Genomic DNA, 22,496 nt, shown 5'->3' on the forward strand with positions numbered 1-22,496 from the left:
AGCGGCTCTGAAGAAGTCACCAGGTGCCTCTGGGTGGTGTTGGTCAAGCAGCCAAGGCCGGGCTGAGCTTAATGGACCCAATTATAGAAGTCTGTCTATCTATCTATCTATCTATCTATCTATCTATCTATCTATCTATCCCTAGCTAACAGGACCAGTGGTCAGGGAAGATGGGAATTGTAGTCCAAAACATCTGGAGGGCCGAAGTTTGGGGATGCCTGTACTATGGGATGTATGAGGTGTTAGGAGAGGGTAGTACCTCTGGTGGGGGCCATGTCCTCCTTCTGGGGTGGTTTGTGCACCTTGTGTGTCCCCCCCCCCCCGGCACTCAGCTCTCACCTGCAGCTCCTAGAAGCTGCCAGCAGGTGACAGTGGCCACAGTCCCAGGAAACAGCTTTGACTGGCCAGCTGAACCAGGTGAGGGGAGTCAAGGGGTCTCAGACTCTTGATGAGTTAGGGGGTTCTCCTGCATGTGAAGACAGGCTCCTGAGGACTGAGTGGACGAGACCAAGAGGGGGAGGGTCCAATGGTCAAGGAGGTGGTTTCTGCCCATGTGGCTTCACCCCTGGATGTGCACTCCATTGTTCTCGAGACAGACATACAGTATGCCAAAAACACATACACAAAGAACAGCACATACATGCACTCTGGTATGCGTATATAAATGACAGCCACCCATGCTAGAGCATTGAAAGCATGTGACAGATTAGCATGTGACAGCCACCATTTGGGGCCTGCTACCAAAGAGGCCCTGCTGCCTCACACCCTGCCTTCCAAGTGGAGCCCAAATGTGCCAGTGGGGCAGTGTTTAGAGGGAGAGGCTAGGGCCTGGGAGACTGGGTTCAACACAGGCACTGCCTCTCTCAGCCTAACCTACCTCACAGGGTTGTTGTGAGGCTCGATTGATCATACAAACTGCCCCCCCCCGGTGTGTAAAAGATTTTGGGACCCCCCCTCCCCTGCTGGCATTTGGGCAACCTCCTGTCTCTCCCACTCTGTGCGAGATTGATATTTTTCCCATTCAGAAAAGGGAAGAAAAAATAACCTTTCCTCTCTCTTTCTCTGTCTCCCTCTCAGGTGTGTTCCAAGGACGTTGGAAGAAAAGGTATGTGCTCATCTGGCTGTGGAGCGGCTTCTGTAATGGGGTTTGGATTGGGATCTCATTCCTGGGCTGCATTTTCTCTTGCCTGTGCCGTGAAGGGGGTCCAGGGACCAGGGAGACACGGATGGTTTTGCATCAGGGGAAAGGGGTTTGGGGTTTGACTCGGGAGAGAGGGGCAGCGATTTGTGGACACCTGTAGCAGCCAGGAGGCAAGAGTCAGAGGCAAGGGAATTGTCAGAGCTGGAGGAAGAGGAGCAGGAGGCAGACCAGGCAAGGGAAGGGACACCCTCTCCTGCACCACTTGTCTCCCAGAACCAGGAGGGGACTGACAAGGGAGGAGCAGAGGACGTTTCCATGCAGGCGCAGTCTCCAGCTGTGTGCGCGCAGCCCCTCAGGGAGAGAGACACAGACTGGTGGAGGGAGAGTAATCCCTGTTGCTGCAACTGCTCCCTAGAGCGCAGACTGGGGAATAGCTGCCTAGTCGCCAGATTGGGTGGCGTAGGTATCCGGAGCTGGAGAAGTGACTGTGAGTGTTTCATGTGACAATAAATATTTAATTCTCCGACATGTGCATTCCTTTGACTGAGCAGTGCCTAGAAGCCATGCCCGGGGAGCCCCCAAACCCTCCCTTCTCTTCGCAAGCACTCTGCACATGCACAGGTACTGCAACGTCCTGCGTCCCTGAGCCAATTTCTTGCGGCAGAGGGAGAAACATGGGTGGAAAGTGAGGCTTCTGCTCTCTGCGGTGGCACTTGGGGGTCTCTCCTCTCTCACTTAGCATCTCTGTGGTGAAAATAAGTGGTTGGCCTCCGTCTGTCTTGAGAGACAAGGGAGGAGTTCCTAAGGGGGTTGAGGTCCAGCCCTTGAACAGTTGCAGTGCCTGCTGTGGTTGCAGAGACTGATGTGGGAGAGACATGTTTTGTTGCAGCCGGGGCAGAGGAAGGCATCCGGTTTTGCTGCTGCAGATGCCTCATGGCATTTCTTTTCTCTGCGCTCCTCCCAGTGGCCATTCCTCCTCTGGTCACCTGACTGCCTGTCTCTAGGCACTGTGGTCATCTGCAAGGGATTCCCACAGGGTGGGATTGATGTGGCCAGCCCCCAGGCTCTTGGGGGCTGGGAAGAAGCCACAGGCTCAGGGTGACTTTCCAGGCTGTGTTTGAAGATGGGCACTGGGGCTGGGTGACGTCTGGCTTTCAACGTTGTGCTCTATCCCCAGATAAACATTGCAATATACCGACCTATCACAGTGTCTGAAATAAGAATGGAGCTAGGTAGAGGCAAACAGGGCAATGTCCCGGCAGCTGCTACTACTTTAGGGGTCTGAAACAGACTTTTTTTAAAAAAAGCTTTACAATGGTCATTTTATAGTACAGAGCAACAGGGGCGGCCAGATCCATGAGAGAAGCAATGACCAGCTTCACAGTTTCCCCCACATTACGGTTTTTTACACAGCACACGTAATGTAATTTGTATGGCCACATCGATCAGCCTGGAAAGCTCTGTTGTTTTGAGCTGATAACGCGAAGGTTGCAGGTTTGATCCCCAACTGAGCCAACATGCAGGGGATTGGACTAGATGATCCTTGGAGTCCCTTCCAACTCTGCAATTCTATGATTCAATGCATATTATGAAACCGTTGCCACCATGTGGACTTCAAACCAGCTATGGATGATGTTGCCCAGCCCTAATGGGCACCACAATGACAAAGAGAAAGGGAGAGTGTGCAGTTTGTCTCAGAATGAGTACCAGGAGTATTTGGGAGTCCCTGGCTCACCTTCCCTCTCTGGTCTCACCCCTCCAGGCAGAAGACTTCCCTTCTTCAGCTTCCTTCTTCCAACTGGAGGGGGCTGCAGAGATGCTTCTCTCCCCGCTCTTTCCCAGGGGTGAGCTCAGCTCCTGAGTCTCTGCCAGGCCAGCGTGACTGGAGGGCAGGCAACAAAGGAAGCCTCCCCCCTCCATCCGCCCCCCTCTTCCCGGCAGGCTCCATGGCCCCCGCCATGCCTCACATGACGCCTCATTCATTGGCCTTTACCGAAAAGCTCCATGGCATGATTGGCTCAAGGCTCACAGCGCCCCCTCCCTCCCTTATCTCTTTGCAGAATAAATGCTTGGGCAGGGTGGGAGCGTCATCGCAGGCCCTTTGGGGTGCTGCTTCCTTCCTCCAGATTGCAACACCCGTCTCGTGGGCTCCTGTGTCTATTTTGAGCCAGTCGTGGGTGCTGCACTTTGTTCCCCAAACAAGAGCTCTTCACATCGTAGAGCGGTGGGAGAGCAGTCACAAGGCCGCCCTGCACACGCCGGCAACCTTTGTCCGGGACGCCCTGTCATTAGAGGGTGCCGTCATGTTGCTGGCCTCATGTGACAAGGGTGACTCTCTAGGGAAAGGTCAGGGAAACCCAGAGGCCTGCCTAATCCTTCACAGCTGAGTGGCAAGAGCTGAGTTCCTCCTCCTGCAGGAAGACTCAGGTGGCAGCATTTGTGCCTGGCTTCATTTTGCAAAAGGGGGTTGCCATCGTTCTTTGAGCATGGGGCTGGGAGCCGGCAAAAGCTAATAATAAAGGGAATAAAATTATAATGTATTTGCCACCCACCTGACTGCATTGCTCCAGACACCCCGGGCGGCTTCCAGTGAAATATGAAAACAATAAAACATCAATAACTTCCTTGTGCTCTGCTCTGACTCCACGGTCTGAAGCAGCAGTGCTTCTGAATCCCGGTTGCTGGAAACCGCAGGAGGGGTGAATTGCACTTGCGCTTGGATCCTGCTTGTGGGTTTCCTGCAAGAGATACCTGGAAGAGAAGAGGAGGCTGGACTGGACAGGGCCCCCTTTGTACCGATCCAGCAGGCTTTTCACAGAATTATTGGAAAGGACCCTGAGGGTCATATAGCCCTGCAACACAGGAGTATTTTGCGCAGCATGGGGCTCGAACCCACAACCCTGAGTTCAAGAGCCTCCTCCTCTAATGGCTGAGCTCTCCCAGTAATATTGCTAAAGCACAGGGTTAGAGATCCACCTCTCTGCTGCCACTTAATGGTGGTGGGGTTAGAAATCCTGGCCCCTGAACCTTGCTGGGCACAGACAGAGAGAGACGCTGGGCTCTCGCCTGGAATATCCAGCCTCAAGAGTGTGATGATTTCTTGGTGCACTCTGGCAGGAAAGGTGGCCAACACAAAAGTGATGCTTTAAGTTCATTTCCACGCGGCAGAGGGTGATGCAAGGGACCCACTTCCCGTGTGCCAACCACACATGGCTCGCACCTGGCACCCTCCTTGCAGAATCCCACCTGCAGCCGCCAGAAGCAGAGCTTCCTTCCCCGTTTTCTGGAGGTTGGACTCAGTGACCCCTTTCCTGCGGTTTCCTCCAAGGGCTGAACTGTGCTGACTCACTTGCAGCCTCCGCTGCTGCTCTCACGGAGGCTACCTGACCTTCCAGCAAGCAGAGACGTCGGGGGGGGGGGAAGGTCAGGGAATTGGGTGAGGAGGTCATCTCCTCTGTAGCCGTCACCGTCCCGTCCCCCCTTTGCTGAAATGAATCCCTCTGAGTCAGCGGCCTCAACGAACCTGGCATATGTATTTGAACCTATTCCACGGCTGGGTCGGAAAGCGAGTCAGGGCAGCCCGTCTCATAAGGACGGGGAAAGAGCCTGTCTGCTGGGTCAGACCAAGGCTGACCCATCTAGCCCAGCTGGCCAGATGTCTCTGGAGGTTCCATAAGAACAGAAGAAGAACTTGCCTTGCTGCTCTGACAGGCATCTTTTGGGTTGGGCACCAGACGGGGCTCCTCGTTCTCTCCCTGTCGCTTTGCATGCCAGGCGGGGGCAAAGGGCAAGGTAGCAGCTCTCCCTGCTTCCTCCTCACCTGCACGGTAGTTCTTTAGCAGGATGCAAAAAAGATTCCAGGGCTGGAGAAGGTCGAGGAGAGTTTGCATGGTATTTCTGCATTGTGGCCTTTTCTCTCTCCTGGCCACCCCACTGTCCCGTCTTTTGAGAGACTAAATCTCCACAGGCCAGTGGCCTGGGGGCAGCATCCACTTCTGGCAATCAACCACTTGCAACCAAGTGAAGATGCTGAGATCTGCACCATCTGGAGGTGCACGCCTGGGGGGTCCTTGGCTCTTGCCTGTCTTCACACACTAGCAACACATCCTGTGGAATTCTGTGCATTATTATATTCTATCTACACAACCTAAATGGATTTCAGGAAACAAAAAGTTCTAATGAAAAATACAACTTTCAAGCCGTCTGCCCCCAAAATGGCAACTAGGCATTTCCTTTTGACGACTGTAACCCTGGTTTAAGGAGCCATTTGGCACCTATGAGATATATCTGGCTTTCTCACTGCTTGGGGGTGAGCAACAGAATTGCTGAGCTGGAAGGGACCGTAAGGGTTGTCTAGCCAACCCCTGCAACGCAGGAATCTTTTGGCCCAAACCAGCAAGCCCTGGAGGATTCTCCTCCTTGCGAGATCTGTGTCCAGGAATGACGTCTGCTGCTGCTAGGAGATCAAGGGGGAAAGAAGGACGCACACTTTGGCCTGCTTCTGGTCCCAGGGGCCATGTCAAGCTGCCTGTTATGCGGGGCTTGTGCATCAGCGCTGAGATCCTGGTAGCATGTCGTAAATCTTCCTCCTTGGCGGAAGAGCCTCCCCCTGGCTCGGAAGCCAGGGTGGGGCAGGAGCCGAGCACTTACTGGAAAGCGGCTCTCCTTGGCCTCTTCCTGGGAACTCTTGCCTACTGGGGGAGAGTTCACAGCTGCCAACTGCGATAAGTTGAGCTGCGATGGCAACTGAGCGCTTTCTGTAGAATTTGAATTTGCCCCGAATGAGAGAGAAGCACAGACTGAAGCAGTGCAGACTCCTCTGCACCGAGAAGAGCAAACCCAGGAGCAATTTCTGCATAAACTTTCCAAATGCTGGCGGAGCGGGAGAGCAGAAGATCTGGTTTGCTCCAGTGGATTCTGACTCTGGGGAGACCCCCAGAGGTCCACCTCGGACTGGAGCACTTTTCTCTCTTTCATTCTTGTTCACTTTTATCTTTCTTTTTGTCACTTGTTTTATAAATGAAATTCTTCTTTTTAAAAAGTAAACACATGCACACATATATAGTATAAGCTTTTCGCTGCCCACTTTCTTTCCACAAGCCATTTCCCAGTTGCCACGGTGGTTTTGTTGTTTAGTCGTTTAGTCGTGTCCGACTCTTCGTGACCCCATGGACCATAGCACGCCAGGCACTCCTGTCTTGCGCTGCCTCCCGCAGTTTGGTCAAGCTCATGTTCGTAGCTTCGAGAACACTGTCCAACCATCTTGTCCTCTGACGTCCCCTTCTCCTAGTGCCCTCAATCTTTCCCAACATCAGGGTCTTTTCCAAGGATTCTTCTCTTCTCATGAGGTGGCCAAAGTATTGGAGCCTCAGCTTCACGATCTGTCCTTCCAGGGAGCACTGAGGGCTGATTTCCTTAAGAATGGATAGGTTTGATCTTCTTGCAGTCCATGGGACTCTCAATAGTCTCCTCCAGCACCATAATTCAAAAGCATCAATTCTTTGGCGACCAGCCTTCTTTATGGTCCAGCTCTCACTTCCATACATCACTACTGGGAAAACCATAGCTTTAACTATACGGACCTTTGTCGGCAAGGTGATGTCTCTGCTTTTTAAGATGCTGTCTAGGTTTGTCATTGCTTTTCTCCCAAGAAGCAGGCGTCTTTTAATTTCGTGACTGCTGTCACCATCTGCAGTGATCAAGGAGCCCAAGAAGGTAAAATCTCTCACTGCCTCCATTTCTTCCCCTTCTATTTGCCAGGGGGTGATGGGACCAGTGGCCATGATCTTGGTTTTTTTGATGTTGAGCTTCAGACCATATTTTGCGCTCTCCTCTTTCACCCTCATTAAAAGGTTCTTTAATTCCTCCTCGCTTTCTGCCATCAAGGTTGTGTCATCTGCATATCTGAGGTTGTTGATATTTCTTTCGGCAATCTTAATTCCGGCTTGGGATTCATCTAGTCCAGCCTTTCGCATGATGAATTCTGCATATAAGTTAAATAAGCAGGGAGACAATATACAACCTTGTCGTACTCCTTTCCCAATTTTGAACCACTCAGTTGTTTCATATCCAGTTCTAACTGTAGCTTCTTGTCCCACATAGAGATTTCTCAGGAGACAGATGACGGTGGTACATTCAGCTCATTTTCAAGGGATGCAAAACCACAATTATGGAGGCAGTGGATTTAAAAATAAATAAATTTGAAAATCCACCTCTGCCAACTGTGGGGAAGGGAACAGCCCTTTAGAGTCCTCCCAGTTTGCCAGTTGCCTAAAACAGAGCCTCTTTGGCCTCCTGCTCTGATCCTCCCAAGCTTCTTTTAGCACTGGGACCATTCTCTTTCCACACTCCTCCTCCTCCTCCTTTTTTTCTTCTTCTTCAGCAGCAATGGCTCAAAGCATTTCTCCACCAGCAAAACATCTGGTCTCCTGCCAAGCTTTCATGGGTGGCGCAGAGGGTTGGCGGCTTTTGAGGGGCTGCAGCAGCAGCGGTGGGTGGGTGGCCCCTAACAGAGAGAGGCACACAGGCAACCTCTTGAGGGCAGGATTCGTAAAATGCCGCGGCACCCGAGAGGCAGGTTGGCAGGTTTCCTGCTCACAAAGGAGCTTTTGCAGGCAGTACCCCTCACCCTGTGCCTTGTGCCGCAGGATGGAGCACTGTCCATACGGAACAGTTGCTGCTTTCCCGAGAACAAATTCTGGAGGAGTCCATCATTCCTGTTTCTTGGTTTTCCGACAGCATCTTCCTGGCCAACACATATTTTAAAGTGGCCAGCTTATTGGGGCAGAAACCAGAGTGGTCCATCCTCTGGTTATCTCCCGCTTGGACTACTGCCATGTGCGCTCTGTGGGGCCATCTTTGAAGGTGACATGGAAACTGCAACTAATCCAGAATGCGGCTGCCAGACTGGAGACTGGGAGCAGCTGCCAGGACCATATAACACCGGCCCTGAAAGACCCAGTATGTTTCTGAGCACAATTCAAAGTGTTCGTGTGGGACCTATACAGCCCTAAACGGCCTCAGCCCTGTAGACCTGAAGGAGCATCTCCACCCCCATTGTCCAGCCCGGACACTGAGGTCCAGCTCTGAGGGTCTTCTGGGGGTTCCCTCACTGCGATTAAGTGAAGCTACAGGGAGCTATGCAGGGGGGCCTCCTCAGTTGTGGCACCCACCCTGTAGAACACCCTCCTGGTGATAGGAGAGTGATAGGGTGATAGGAGATAAAGACCTGTCTTTTAGATGCACATTTCCCATAGGTCCCCTCCTGCTTTCCCATTGTCCCCCAAAGGGAAGTTGGAGAGACAGTTGCCAGTTCTCTTGCAAGGGACAGTCCCCGCCCCAAAAGGGGGGGCAGCCATTCATGTGAGCTGGGCTCTGCCCCAAACACCCAACTCCTTGCACTTCTTTAGCTGGGTCTGGAGAACCACAAAAACCTGCCACAAGTCTAAGGGCGGCGGGGGGGAGGGGGCTTGCCTGAGAATCTTATTTCCACCGACTTGGTTCCATGTTCACCTTTTCTGAAAAGCGTGCCAAGCCTGTGCTTAGGTGGCCAGCGTGAGAGGGACGGGTGGCTCAGCACTTACGTTTTCACAACAGTCACTGAGCAGAAACACAGAGTACACCGTGTTAAAATATATATTTAGCAGCAAAGCTGTGCTTCTTGCAGGTTCTTAAGAGAATCTCTGCCAGACCATCTGTGCTCACTGCAGTGCTCAAATAGAAATCGGGGCTGTGAACGAAACATTGCTAAGTTAATCCCGTTAGGCTGGGCAGTTTTCCAGGGAGCAGATCCCACTGAATTGGAAGTTGCTTGCACTTGAGTCAGGAAAGTGTGCAGAAAGTCCCAGGTTCTAGTCAGTCGTAACTCGGTTGCAGCACTGACGGTCCCCTGCATCTCCAATTGGAGCTGGTAAGGATTCCTGCCTGCCCCCTGGGGGTGCTGCCCCTGCCAGTCAGTGTGGTCAGTATTGAACTAATTGGAGCAATGGTCGGAGGCTCTTCTTTTTCCTGCACAAGGCTTCAGTCATGTACTGTGAGAATCAGCCGCACAGAACACAACTCTTGACTAGGCAAGTGCTGTGACTCTGCCGCATTTCTTGCAACCGACTGTATGAAAAAGGCAGCACTTGAAATGTGAAAAGAATCTGCTTTCCAATTTTTGGGGGAACCTTTCCAAGCCATCAAAACAGAATAAATGGTGCAGCTTGTGAACAGACCAACAGCTCCTTCCTCCTGCCCTGCTGCGCAGGCCTCCTCCGCAGGGCTGGTTTTTGCTTCTTTCCCGGGCGAACACACCAGCCTGCTCCTTTTCATAGGCGCCCAGAGAGGGAGGGATGATGGCCGCTTCACTTAACACTGTGGCCTTTTTCACCTAATTGCCCTTTCAACCTTAATTCCCGTTTAACCTTTATAAGAAAAAAAAACTCCCTTTCCCTTACGGTGTATCCAATAGCCTGTACAGAGTCCTTAAGTGGGTTCCCTATCGGTAGGAGAAAATAACAGAGGCCCACCAGAGTATATTGAGAAGCAAAGCGGCTAGTAAGCCTGATCTTTATTGCAATAGAAAAGTACTGTTGCAACAGGATCCCCACTCCGCACACACAGGAGCGAGGAGAGAACTCAGAACAATGGTGTGCAAACCCTTTGAAATTGCCTACCCTGTAGCCCAAGACCACCCCCCTGAAACTGGTACATACATCACAGAAGGAGGTGGTCTACAGCAGAAATCCTGTTTGTCAGGATACCCGATAATGGTCACTGATTGCTTTATCTGGGCAGCCTGGCCATTCTTTTGTGATGGTTCCTGAATCCAGGTCACAGGCTCACCCTATTCATATACTGTACAAATATGCCCGTAAGACAGGATTTGTAAGCAAAAGACAACGGGCAGGCTTTCGCATTTCTTTTCTTTTTGCAGAGAAATACTTGAGGTCAGTTTGGGAGAGTCAAAATGGCTTCAAGGATTGCTCTCCTGTACTATTTCTGACATGAGGTTTGTATACTTATGTATGTGTTCGCCTTGTACATTTATAACATTTAATTTACATCTGAGACCTTAGAATTCTTATAACAACCTTAATTGCTCCACTTTGGGTGAAAGAATCCTGCATTGTGGGCGGTTGGACTAGATGACCTCATTGGGTCCCTTCCAATTCTAGAATTCTGTGAGCTTTTTTTGCTAGCATCCATCTGTCTCAAGAGACAATAGAGTGTGCCTCCGGGTATGAAAACAAACTGCTGGAGTATCCCACTGTAGCTGCAAAGACCTGCCGGAGGGAGTTCCGCAGTTCACCTGCCTGGGTAATATCTTTAAGTGCCATCACAGCAGCTCCCTCTCATTTCAAGGATTTCCATGCCCCTTTCCAAATGGGAACCCCCTCTTTCAAGGCAGCTGAACAATCACTATAGAAGGCAGTAATAAAATGAGCTTTTATTATTTTATTTGATATTTCTTCCAGAATTAAGATTGCTGGAAGAAATATCAACAACCTCAGATATGCTGATGACACAACCTTGATGTCAGAAAGTGAGGAGGAATTAAAGAACCTTTTAATGAGGGTGAAAGAGGAGAGTGCAAAATATGGTCTGAAGCTCAACATAAAAAAAAAACCAAAATCATGGTCCCTGGTCCCATCACCTCCTGGCAAATAGAAGGGGAAGAAATGGAGGCAGTGAGAGATTTTACTTTCTTGGGTTCCATGATTACTGCAGATGGTGACAGCAGTCACGAAATTAAAAGACGCCTGCTTCTTGGGAGAAAAGCAATGACAAACCTAGACAGCATCTTGAAAAGCAGAGACATCACCTTGCCAACAAAGGTCTGTACAGTTAAAGCTATGGTTTTCCCAGTAGTGATGTATGGAAGTGTGTGCTGGACCATAAAGAAGGTTGATCACCAAAGAATGGATGCTTTTGAATTATGGTGCTGGAGGAGACTCTTGAGAGTCCCATGGACTGCAAGAAGATCAAACCTATTCATTCTGAAGGAAATCAGCCCTGAGTGCTCACTGGAAGGACAGATCCTGAAGCTGAGGCTCCAAGACTTTGGCCACCTCATGAGAAGAGAAGACTCCCTGGAAAGGACCCTGATGCTGGGAAAGATTGAGGGCACTAGGAGAAGGGGACGACAGAGGACGAGATGGTTGGACAGTGTTCTCGAAGCCACCAACATGAGTCTGACCAAACTGTGAGAGGCAGTGGAAGACAGGAGTGCCTGGCATGCTGTGGTCCATGGGGTCACAAAGAGTTGGAAACGACTAAACAACAAATAAAATGAGCGGAATGAAAACAGTTTCTGAGCAGCCGTCCAAACACAGCTCTGGAAGCAAGTCATGATTCCAAATTAAGCCACACACAGAGATTTATATATATTCTCATCCTTAGTCATGGAGCGTAACTGAGTCATCATGTTTTATGCTGTGGGATCAGTGAAAATCTGTTCCATGGCAGGAGGCTTTGATGGGGGGGGGGGGCTTAAAATGCATTTGGAACAGCCAACGCATGTGTGCTGCCTTTCCATGGGGCAGTGAGTGGGGAGATGGGCTTCCATTTTTGAGGGGGGGACAGAGTTGCTTTTGCCCTTGCGTCGAGGAGGGCACGGTAGCCAGCCTTCCAGCTGCAATCCTCCCTTGGGGATTCTGGCACCCTTTGTTTTTGTAGCATTTGTATCCTACCTTTTTCCTCCAAGGGGGTGAGTGCGGGGCTCCTTGCTCCTCGTGGAACCCCCACAACAGCCTTGTGAGGTAGGCTAGGCTGAGTGAGTCACCAGCTGGCCCCCAAAGTCACGCCCAGTGGGCTTCATGGCTGAGTGGGGGTATTCGAACCCCAGTCTCTCCCAGGTCCTAATCTGACTCTCAAACTTCTACAAAACCACAGGATTTCTCTGTGCATCCAAATGGGTGATCGTTTTAGGATCGGGGCCCTCATGCATGCAGATGTTTTCACTCACATCAAAATAATAGTATTGGAGGGGACTCCCAAGGGTCGTTCAACACAACCCCCCGAAATGCAGGAATTGCAACTGAAGAATCATAGAATCATAGAGTTGGAAGAGACCACAAGGGCCATCCAGTCCAAACCCCTGCCAGGCAGGAAACACCATCAAAGCATTCCTGACATATGGCCGTCAAGCCTCCGCCTAAAGACCTCCAAAGGAGAATCCCAATGAAGTCCACCCACCTTCTGCTGAAAAACCTCAGACGAAGGAGAGTCCACCTCCTTCTGAGGGAGACCATTCTCCTCAGGAAGGTCTTCCTAATGTCTAGTCAGAATCTCCTATCTGTCAGTTCAGGTTCTCCCCTCTGGAGCAGGAGAAAACAAGCTTGCTCCCTCTTGCATGGGGCAGCTCTTCCAGTAATTCTGTCTCTGACATCACCCGGGAGACTAATTTGAAACCTGCCTGGGGACATAGGAATCAACTCCTGGGGACCGAGGTCCCTTTGCTGCCCCCAAATCTAATATTTGACGGTGCTCCCCCCCCATTGATGGGCATTTCCATTCAAATGAAGTGCTCATGTGGCATCTTGTGATTGATTATGCAGAGTGGGGCTTAACTCCCCCCCCAAATATTTTATTCAGGTTGGCAGCTGTACCTGGCAGAGAAGGGTGGTCAGCGGGGGCAGGGGGGCAGCGCTCAGCTCTTTTCTTTCTCTCCACCTCTCCAGTCCCCCCATCCTCCTGCGCTATCTTTCCCCTTTGTTTGGGGTGATGATGTCACCTTGAGCTATCGCTGCTTCCTGCCATTGTGCTGGGTGGGGGGCAATCCCCTTTTGCAGACACAGGAGCCTCTGTTTCGCTGGGGAGGGAGAGACTTGCGCATTACATCATGCCCAGCGGCTCCGCTTTGAGAGCCAGCTTAGCAACGGGTGGGGGGCCTGCTTTTCCCCACAGGGAACCAAGGTGGCTGCCAGGCATGCAGAATGCAGGTCACCTCATTGTGCCTGTTGCCTGCCAGGGCGTCTCTGCCCCAGCTCAATCTGGAAATGCCATGGGGCCGTTTGCATGCAGAGCAGGTGCCCTGCCCCACGGAGCCTAGGAACAGCCCTGGCTGCTCAGGGGGTGCCTGCAGCCCTGGAGATCTGCTGCTGCCAGCCTGCCAGCCCATGCAGGCAGCACTAAGAGCAGGTGGGGTGGCATGGGTTGGGGCTTCCGCTACTGTGTGAATGGGGAGGCGAAGGGATGCATGCAGAAGGCCCCATCTCCAGGGCAGACACCCACACCCACACACACCCGCCTGTGCAGGATGAGCCACAGTTCCAGCTGGCCATGGACCCCCTGTTCTCTGCAAAGTGTCTCTTCCACCCTTAAATCTCTGGTGGCCCCATCCAGCCCCACACAAGGGGCAGAGCCAGTTCTGCGCTCCCTCTGACTTTCCTTCTGTCCCTTCTCCCGAAACACCCCAGGAAGGAGCCAGCAAGGCCCCGTCTCTTTTCCTGTGGCCCTTTCAGAAGGTGACCTCATGCTTTGCAGGAACACAAAAAGGCTGTTTTGTGTGTGCTGCTCTAATTGGGGGAAGGACGGAGGGCTTGCTCTCCCCCAGCTTGTCTGGGAAGAACAAAGACGGCTCCATTTGTGCTTCCACACTTCCTGCAGCCAGAGTCCTCCCAGGCACTGAATGAACAATTTGGTTCTTTTCTCTGCAGAGCTGCATTTAAAATTAGGTGGGGAAGCACTCACCCAATGTGTCTGGTGCAAAACAATGGGGGTAAGGAGAGGGTTAATGCGAGACCCTCCTGGGGGTGGGAGCAGCAGTAAAGGGGTCCTAGATCTGCCGCTCCCCCCCATATTGCTCCCAGCAGGCAGGAATGGCAGCCAACTTAGAATTGTAGAGTTGGAAGGTACCCCTAAGGGTCATCTAGTCCAACCCGCTGCAGTGCAGGAATGCTCAAGCATAGAATCAGGACCTGGCAAAGCTAAGGCTGCATCAGTGGCTATTGAATACCAGTGGTTGGAAATCTGTGGAACTCCCTCCCAGAATGTTGCAGGTCAATTCCCATATGGCATGGCTGTGTATTCCTGCCTATTACCACATTGCAGGGGGTTGGGGTAGATGACCCTCAGGTCCCTTCCAAGTCTATGATTCTATGACTGTTTCTATGACTAACTCATGGAGATGACTATGGGCACATCTGTGGCTACAGGCCCTGTTAACTCTGCTCTGCCTGCATGGTGGGAGACAATAAGGTGATTCCTTTCCCCCTCCTTGCGATTTTTGGTAGCGCACGAGACTCTTTAATCTCTGGGTCATGGGCAAAATATTCCTGCATTGCAAGGGGTTGGACTAGATGACCTGCAGGATCCCTTCCAACTCTATGATATTCTATGAAGGCCCTGCTTCAGCAGCTAAGGAGAGTCCTCCAGATCTCACCCTTGTGGTTGGAGATGGGAGCAGGATCGCACCATCCCTCCAGCCCCTTGGAACCAGGTAAGGGGGCAGAGAGCAGCTCTCAATGTCTGCAGAAGCCGACTTAGGACTAACTCTGAAAAGATTTGTGCTGCGTGCATTTTTTAAACCCAGCATTTATGGGTCATAAAGCGCCTCTGCCTCCAGGCTCGGCTGCCCATTTACCGAGGAAAGGGAGCTGGGGAAGGACCAACCCCCTGCACTGCAGGAATCACAGTTTTGGTGCCTTGGGACCATTTGCACCCTGGGAGGGTGCTGTCAATGAAGTCATGGCAATGCTGAGCGTTCTCTCACTTGCACTCCCCAGTTAAGGGCCTTGTGGGTGGGCACGCGTGGGGCAGCCTGGGGGATTTCCCCAGCTTGGCCTGGGGCGCTGACTCACCCGGATGGGTGCCGAGTCTGGCTTTCTGACAGCAAAACATGTGGGAATACACCTCTCTCTCTCTCCCCGTGTGAGTGTTCTTGATGGCTGTGAGTCACCCTTGGAGATGCAGCCACCCTGCCTATCAAAGGCACCCTCCTGGGTGCTGCTAGAAGCCGTTATCTTTGCAGGGGACAGAGAGAAAAGCAGGCAGGGGTCTCGTTTGGAGGGCACTCAAATCTCCTCCTGCGCCAGAAACAGGGAACCAGGAGGGGGAAAGTGCAGGATTCTCATGCCCCTCCAACCAGCATGCAAGCTTGCCGCTTTCCACAATCCAGATCTCTGGCCCAGGCGGGGGGGGGGGGAGGCAGCTCATTGGCCCAGGCGGGGGGGGGGAGGCAGCTCATTGCCCCCCCCCCCAACAAAATGCTTTTTAGGAAACTGCTAAGCCTTTTCTCCCTCTAGACTTGCAGCATCTCAGGGCAGAGAGGGGGACATTCCTGGTGCATTCAAAAGGGTCCCCTGTGTTCAGCATTGCCCTCCTCCCCCGGTGGGGCTGGGAATGCCCTGTGAACCCGAGACCCTGGAGAGCCACTCAGTCAGTGCCAGCAGTACTGAGCTGCAATGGCCTGACTCTGCATCAAGGCGGCTGAGATTGCAAACAGATGAGTATCACCCTGAATAGCTCAGTTAGTTAAAATGGTGCTGATAAGGCCAAGGTTGCAGATTCAGTCCTCGTAAGAGACAACTGCATATTCCTGCCTTGCAGGGATCATCTCACGCTTCAGTTCTGTGATCTCCCTTCCAAAGTTGAATCCTCACTGCTGGAAACCACAAAGAGGGAAGAGTTGCTCTTGTGCTCAGATCATAGAATCATAGAGTGTCATCCAATCCAACCCTCTGCCAGGGATCATAGACTCATAGAAACGTAGAGTGAGAAGGGACCCTGAGGGTCATCTAGTCCAACCCCCTGCAGTGCAAGAATATGCAGCTGTCCCGTATGGGAATTGAGCCTGCAACCTTGGCGTCGTCTGCACCACACTCTCACGAATGGAGCTGCCCTGCCCAGGGCCCTGTCCTCACAGTGGCCGAATGCAGTTAGCACCAGGGAGCCCAGATGGACTGCCTCTGGGCCTGGAGGTTCCCTAAAGGCACAAGAAGACCCAAAGGGTCTAGCCCAGCCCCCAGCTCTCACAATGGCCAGCCATAGAAACTGCCACACCCATAGGATCAGGGCCCCATTGGGAGGTGGTCAGGCCTCCCCACACATGGAGAAGCCATTTTGCATAAGCAGCCGTCTGAGGTCACAACTTGCTGCACTACGAACTTTATTGGAAAACGACATGGTGTTTAAAAACAGGGTCTTTGCTTCATAAATAGTCCATTCATAAATGGGGACGTTGTGCCAGAGGTGGAGGGGCAGCCCCCACCATAAAAGGGGTCTCCTCTCCCTTGGACAAGGCGGACGGAGGGTGCCGTGTTGGACAGCCATGTGCCTCCTCCCTGCAGAATCTGGCCCCTCAGGCCTCCTTGGGGCCCCGACTGGCTGGATTCTCCCCCTCCCTCCCCTTGCCCTCCCCCTTCTTCCCCCCTTTGACTCTGGGGGGTTTGGACTCCTGGTCAACCTTGGCTTTCTCCCCCTTTGCCTCTTTGGTTTTCTTGGCCGCTGTAGGTGCCTTGGCCTCTGCCTGGGGGGCCCCTCGTCCTCGGCCCCCCGTCTTGCTTTCCTTAGACACAGCTTCCTGTGGGGCACTGGGTGTGTTTGCTGGGAGGGCCTTGGAAGAGCTTTGTTTCTTGGAGATTTGGGCCACTTTCTCCCCCCCGGGGGGCTTCTTCGCCTTGGGCTTCGTAGGAGGTTTGCCTGGATGCTGCGAGGCAGGGGAGAGAGGAGAAGGCCCTCAATTCGTAGAATGGTAGAGTTGGACGAGACCCTGAGGGCCATCTAGCCCAACCAGTTTGAAGCCATGCTGGACCCTGCTTAGCCAGCAGTCTTATTGCTGCACACAAGTCACCACAGTGGCCCTTGAGACTCTGAATCTTAGGGCAAGAGATTCCGGCACTGCAGAGGGGTGGACTGGATGACCCTGTGGGGTCCCCTTCCAACTCTACACTATGGAGGAGCAATGAATGAGTTCCCCACTTCCTCAGGTGCAAGCTGAACTGAGATCCAAATGCAAACATTTGTTCCTATAGGCCAGGGATGGGGTACACTCTCAAGGGCCAAATGTGGCCCTCCATAACTTATTGCCTGGCCCTCAAAAGGCTCTGCCAGTGCTTTTGCCCTTGGACAATTGCCTCTCATTTCGAGGACGGGTGAGTGGGCGTCACCTGCTAACCAAAGGCAGCACTGACACTTGCCACTCCATTCGCTTCCACCACTGGCCCCTGGAAGGTTGTGCAGATGGGCATGCGGCCCCCAGGACGGAAAAGCCTTCTGATTGAAAGGGGACCTGGACTGTGCAGGGGAGAGGTGTCTCCATGGCAGCGCATCTCGACTGCCCTGAGGCCAGTCCTGGATGCTGCTCTTTGGAAGAAATTCGAAGGAGGGCAAAGAAAAACAATTAGAGATAAGCGGGGGAGACAGGAAAGTGTGAAGGAGCTTGCAGAGAGAGGTTCAGCTTGGAGTGGCCTGAGGCAGAGAGTTAACACCTCAGCAGGCTTTGAGGGCCCAGCTGTCAGAGAACCAGAGTTAGGAGGGGTCCCCAGAGGTCATCCAGCCCAGCCCCCTGCAATGCGGGACTCTCGGATAAAGCATCCCTGACAGATGGCTGCCCAATCTCTGCTTGGAAACCTCTAAGGAAGGAGAGTAAAGCCATCTTCTCAGGGACCCCATTCCAGACAGAAAGGGCTTCCTCATTCTCAGCTGAATTAGTGACCCCCACTCCGGCCCCTTCTTCCCCACTGCCTGGTTGGCTAGCAGCAAGAAGAGGCCAGAGCTCAGCACTGTGGGGCGGCAACCCCCAACAAAGAAGACAAACCGCCCTGAGTTCTACAGGTGAAGGGTGGTGCACTAGTAATAAATAACAACAGCAACAGTAACAACAATAATAATAATAATGACACCCAGGACTTACCTTGCTAGCTTTCGCCTTGATACTCTTGCTGGGAGCCGCCTCCTCCTCCTCCCCTTCTGTGATTGCTGGAGAGGGAGCAAAAACACCCCAGATGTCACAGCTGAGCAGGGGGAGCCCAGGGTGGGGGCCCCAGCCCCTTAGGCAAGGGGTCTGTGAGCCAGAGCGGAAAGGCTGGCCGAGCCGAGAGAGATGGCCATCCAGAAGGAGAGCCAGGCTTTTCCCTTGTTCACCTCACTTGCTCCTCCCAGAAACACATCTGCTGCTTTTGGACTCTCCTCAGGGCAGGGACCACCCACCTGCTGACCCAGCTCAGGCGCCCTGAAGCAGGATTGCGACCCACCAGCCAGGCGCCGCTTTCCCAGCCATCTTCAGGGAAGACCTGGAAAAAGAGCCCTGCAGCTGCAAGATCAGGTCCAAAGTCCAGTCCAGCCTCCTGTCCTCACAGCAGTCAAATGCCCCTCAGGACCTAGGGATCCAGATAGACTGCCTCTGGACCTGGAGGCTCCATGAGGGCCTCTCAAGAGGTCTGCATCAGACCCCCCCCCCGTCCTCACACAATCTAGGGTTGGGGAGGTGGACTGCCTCCACCGTACAAAAGCAGGATATCTTGTTCCAGAAAGGAAGTTAAAAAACCACGCATTTTTCAGCATAAGAACATAAAAAGAGCCCATCTAGTACAACCTCCTGTTCTCACAGGGCCAATGATGTGCCCATTATGGGTTAGGACCCGAGTGCAAGAGCCCTGCCACTTGTTTGCCATTCAGGGGTGGACTGCCCCTGGCCCTGGAGGTTCTGCTATCCCAACAGACCTGCTTAAGAGGAGTCTGGCTGCTGGGAGAAACCAAAGGGTCACTGTGGTCAACCAGCTGTCCCACAAGCAGGACCCCAAGCACAACGACTCCCAACCACTGCCCTTATTCTCCTGCCTCCGTCCATGGAGGCCACCAGCCCCCCTGCAACCACAGAGCCAGAGGTGGCTGTGGTTGTGGCCCTTCCTCCTTACCTCCCTGCCTCGGTTTCTCCACAGGAACCTTAGCCTTGGGATTCTTGGCCGCTTTCTTGGGTTTGGGTGCTGTTTTTCCATCCGAATCTGAATGCTTTTCCTGCCTCTTCTTTTCCTTGGCTTCCTCTGGGCCCAGCTGGAGGTGTTGGGACACAAGAAAGGACATTTAAGAGCAGGGAAAGAAAAAGCACCCTCTCCCCAGTAGTTCTGGTGTGTGTGTGTGGGGGGGTGTCTTTCTGAGCTCTCAGGGCAGATTCCACAGAGATATTTTGCTCTAAATAAGTGTTTCCCAAACCTGGGTCTCCTGCTGTTGTTGAACTACAACTCCCATTATCCCTAGCTAGCAGGAGCCTGTCTTCACATGCAAGGGAAGCTGGTTCAGGCGGCCAGTCGAAGCCGTCCTGGGATTGTGGCCACTGTCGCCTGCTGGCAGCTTCTAAAAGGTGGGAGCTGAGTACAAGTGGGGGGGGGCTTAGAAGGAGCAGGGCATGTCCCCCCAACAGATACCACCCCTCTGCTAAATCCCCCCCACCAGCCCCTTCCCCCTCACCTTGAATCTCCCTGTGGCACCCAGTGCGGAAGAATTTCGTGGCCGGATGAGAGAGCCCCTTTCCAGGCCTTTGGCCAGGGCCACCTTCAAGGCGTACTTCAGGCGGATGGGGTCCACCCCGGGGTAGCTGCCCAGGATGTAGCGCTTTATGGCCACGACAGAGACCCCCTTGGGCTCATCCAGGGTCTTCACTGCCTCCATCACCATGGTCAGCGTAGGCGGGTTCTGCGTCTTGGGGCGGGCCACGGGGCTGGTCAGCGGGGGAGAGGACTTGGCTGCAGAGACAAGAGGAGGAGCGCGCATTTGCCAGGCATCGTGCAACCGTCCCACCACTCCCTTAAGGACCGCAGTTCCCATGGGCAAGCCTTTCCACTCGGAGCCATCCAGTGGTGGGACTCGGTTCCTTGGGCTAGTTTGTGGTGGCCCCACCTGGAACGTTGCAGACTTGGCAGAGAGGGGCACCTGCCTGCAGCCATTGCCCCCTCTGCGGCTGCATCCTATGTGTCCATCAAGGGGCACATGTGTCTCTCTATACGGAGCCAAGGGTAGGGGGGCTTGGGGGGCCCCCACCCCAGCTAAGCGCCGCCTGCTTGGAAGGGGCCCCAGTTCCACTTCCCCCAAAGTCAATGCCATCCGCCACTTCAAAGGGGCTTTACCCCCACATGGGAAACAGCTGGGGCTTCGGATCTACCCAGAGTAGACACACGTTGGCCACCACTCCTGAGCTTCTCTGACTAGTGGGGGCCACTTTGGGCACCCTCCTCCCGCAATGCTGCCACATTGTCCAGCCCCCACCAAATCCCTATATCTCAGCCCCAGAGTCAGTGGAGCCCCCACCCCTGCAAGGCAATACCTCCCCCCCCCCGCAGCATGAGCAGGTTCTGGGTTCAGGTGGAGACACCGCCTGCAAAGATTACTTGCAAGTAAGCCCCCTGTGGGCCTTCCCTCTGTTTTAAGAATTCTAAGGTGCCAGAAATAAGATGAATGCTTGTAAATAAATACACAAGGTAAAACACACATGCATAAGTATAACCCAGTCAGGTGGGCGGAATGTAAATAATAAAAGTATTATTATCATCATCATCATCATCATTTCTAAAATACAACAGGGGAGCAATCCAGAAGTAATCTCCACTCTTAATGACCCCAAATATGTTCTCTGCAAAAGAAAATAGCTTGTAAACACCTCTCCCAATGGTTCTTTTCACTTACAAATGTGCATGAGTAGGGCAGGTTTCAGAAACCATTTCAAAAATGTCCCAGACTGGCCAGGATAAGGCAACCTTGCCAGCATTATCAGGTCTTCTGACAAACCCTCACAAACCACACACTCAGATTTCTGCTGCAGATGCAGAATTCTGTCTGGTGCTTTTGGGTAGTCTTTGGCTAAGGGGCGGGGCAGTCCCTAAAATCTTTCAAAACTGCCACACACCTTTGTTGGGGTCATATTTTTTGGATAACACCTCCAAGGGAATCCTGGGAGGGCAGGGGGCTGAGGACCCTCTGCTTGTTTTCTGGGTGCCTTAAGGGATCCTCTCCTACACCCGCCAAGGGACTGTTTGCCTCCTCCCGGGAGTGAAACCTCCAGGTTCCCCTGGAGAAAGCTCCAAAACCAGCACTCCCAGTCTGAACTGGAGGAACTCGCAGTCTCTCTTGGGGCACCTACCTGCTGACAACGCCTCCATCACAAGCAGCTGCCCAACTCTTCCACCCCTTTCCACCTGAAAGAGGTTCCTGCAGCTTTTATTCCCTTTTATTCAGGAGGGAGCCTGGGGCAAGTGAGTCACACCTGGGCTGCAGGTGGACTCCTCCTTTGCAAGCCCCCTGTGGTCCCGATCCTCACCCCACTTACACCATGGAGCCCGGGAGGGAGGCTCTGCTGCAGGGTATTGAACAGGGCAGGGGTGTTTCCTTTTGGGGGGGAGAAGCCAGAAGCTTTTCCTGCCCGTTTTCACCTCGTCTTTGTGCAGCTCTTCAAGGCACCGTCCAATTGTCCTGGAACCTGTCTGCATTTTGTCCTGGAGGTTTAGGCTTCTGGTTGGTAGCCCAGGGGGGAAACTATCTTATCTATCATCTGTTGTTGTTGTTGTTGTTGTTGTTAAAAAATTGTATACAGGTCTCAGGGCTGTTACAACATAAAATCATGATATACAAAACAAAATACATAAAATAAAAACAACCCAATACCTTCCCCCCCAAACACATTTTAAAAGTTCATTGGATGTCAGTCAGCCTGGATCTGATGAAGTGTGCATGCATACGAAAGCTCATACCAAAATAAAAACTTAGCGGGTCTTTAAGGTGCTACTGAAGGAATTTTTTTATTTTGTTTCGACTCAGAACAACACGGCTACCTACCTGTAACTAGTCAGCCTGGAGTGGTTAAAGAAACTATACTTTATTTCACCTGGGTCAAAGACCCAGTTTGGCACATTTGTGTACATGCACACTGGCTGGGCACCTCTGGAGGCAAAAACCCCGGCTAGCCCCCCCCCTGGCCCCCCCTAGCTAAGGCACTGGGTAGCCAGTTTCTCCCATAGAGCTGGTACGGTACCCTGCTGAAATCCCATCCGTGCAGAAGGCTGTTCAAGGTGCAGGAACCTGGAAACAAAAATGAGAGAGCAATCTGAATCCAAGCAGGGGTTGGGGTGTTGCAGGTCTGGGGCAGAATTCTTGCATCCCAAAGAGAAGGCTGTCCTGGAAAAAAGAAGCATTGCTTCCTGTACATCTTGACTCTGTGCAAGCTTCTCAAACACGGCTTTCTACTGGGACACTGCAGAGCCACCCTTTTCCTTGATTTATTCCTGCTGGGCGGAACCGCTTTGAGTCTCGGTTCCCATGGACTGCTCCTTAGCACTGTCTCTGTACTTCAGGGAGGGGTGGGGTTGGCTATAATGTTATCGTAAAAAAGGGGAAAGGGAAGAGGCGTCCCTCCAATTGATTGATTGATTGATTGATTGAGTTC

General features: G+C 52.7%; 2 protein-coding genes across 2 annotated transcripts in view; one reads left to right on the top strand and one right to left on the bottom strand.

Moving 5' to 3' along the window:
* The window catches only part of GNG7 (G protein subunit gamma 7), a 78,353-nt gene that overhangs the window by 50,401 nt on the left and 5,456 nt on the right, over positions 1-22,496 (top strand). The window contains exon 3 of the mRNA XM_035118263.3: positions 1,078-1,105. The gene's annotated coding sequence lies outside the window, so the exon portion shown is untranslated. The remainder of the gene's footprint in view (positions 1-1,077; positions 1,106-22,496) is intronic.
* LOC118086120 (uncharacterized) lies at positions 16,425-22,338 on the bottom strand. The gene is made up of 5 exons (XM_035117398.3): positions 22,086-22,338; positions 19,532-19,806; positions 18,982-19,117; positions 17,979-18,043; positions 16,425-16,772 (listed from the first exon to the last, which is right to left on the bottom strand). Exons 1-5 carry the CDS (start codon positions 22,243-22,245, stop codon positions 16,425-16,427), a joined length of 984 nt encoding a protein of 327 aa, XP_034973289.3. The 5' UTR covers positions 22,246-22,338.

The sequence above is a fragment of the Zootoca vivipara genome, chromosome 6 (assembly GCF_965207765.1).
Source record: "Zootoca vivipara chromosome 6, rZooViv2.hap1.1, whole genome shotgun sequence".
In the NCBI taxonomy this organism is placed as follows: Eukaryota; Metazoa; Chordata; class Lepidosauria; order Squamata; family Lacertidae; genus Zootoca; species Zootoca vivipara.

Coding starts and splice junctions, on each gene's coding strand:
- LOC118086120 (XM_035117398.3), bottom strand. CDS start 22,245: ATGCTTCTTTTTTCCAGGACAGCCTTCTCTTTGGGATGCAAGAATTCT. Junction 19,807..22,085: donor ACGGATGGGATTTCAGCAGG/GTACCGTACCAG, acceptor TTGTCTCTGCAG/CCAAGTCCTCTCCCCCGCTG. Junction 18,044..18,981: donor GGAGAAACCGAGGCAGGGAG/GTAAGGAGGAAG, acceptor CTCCCTCTCCAG/CAATCACAGAAGGGGAGGAG.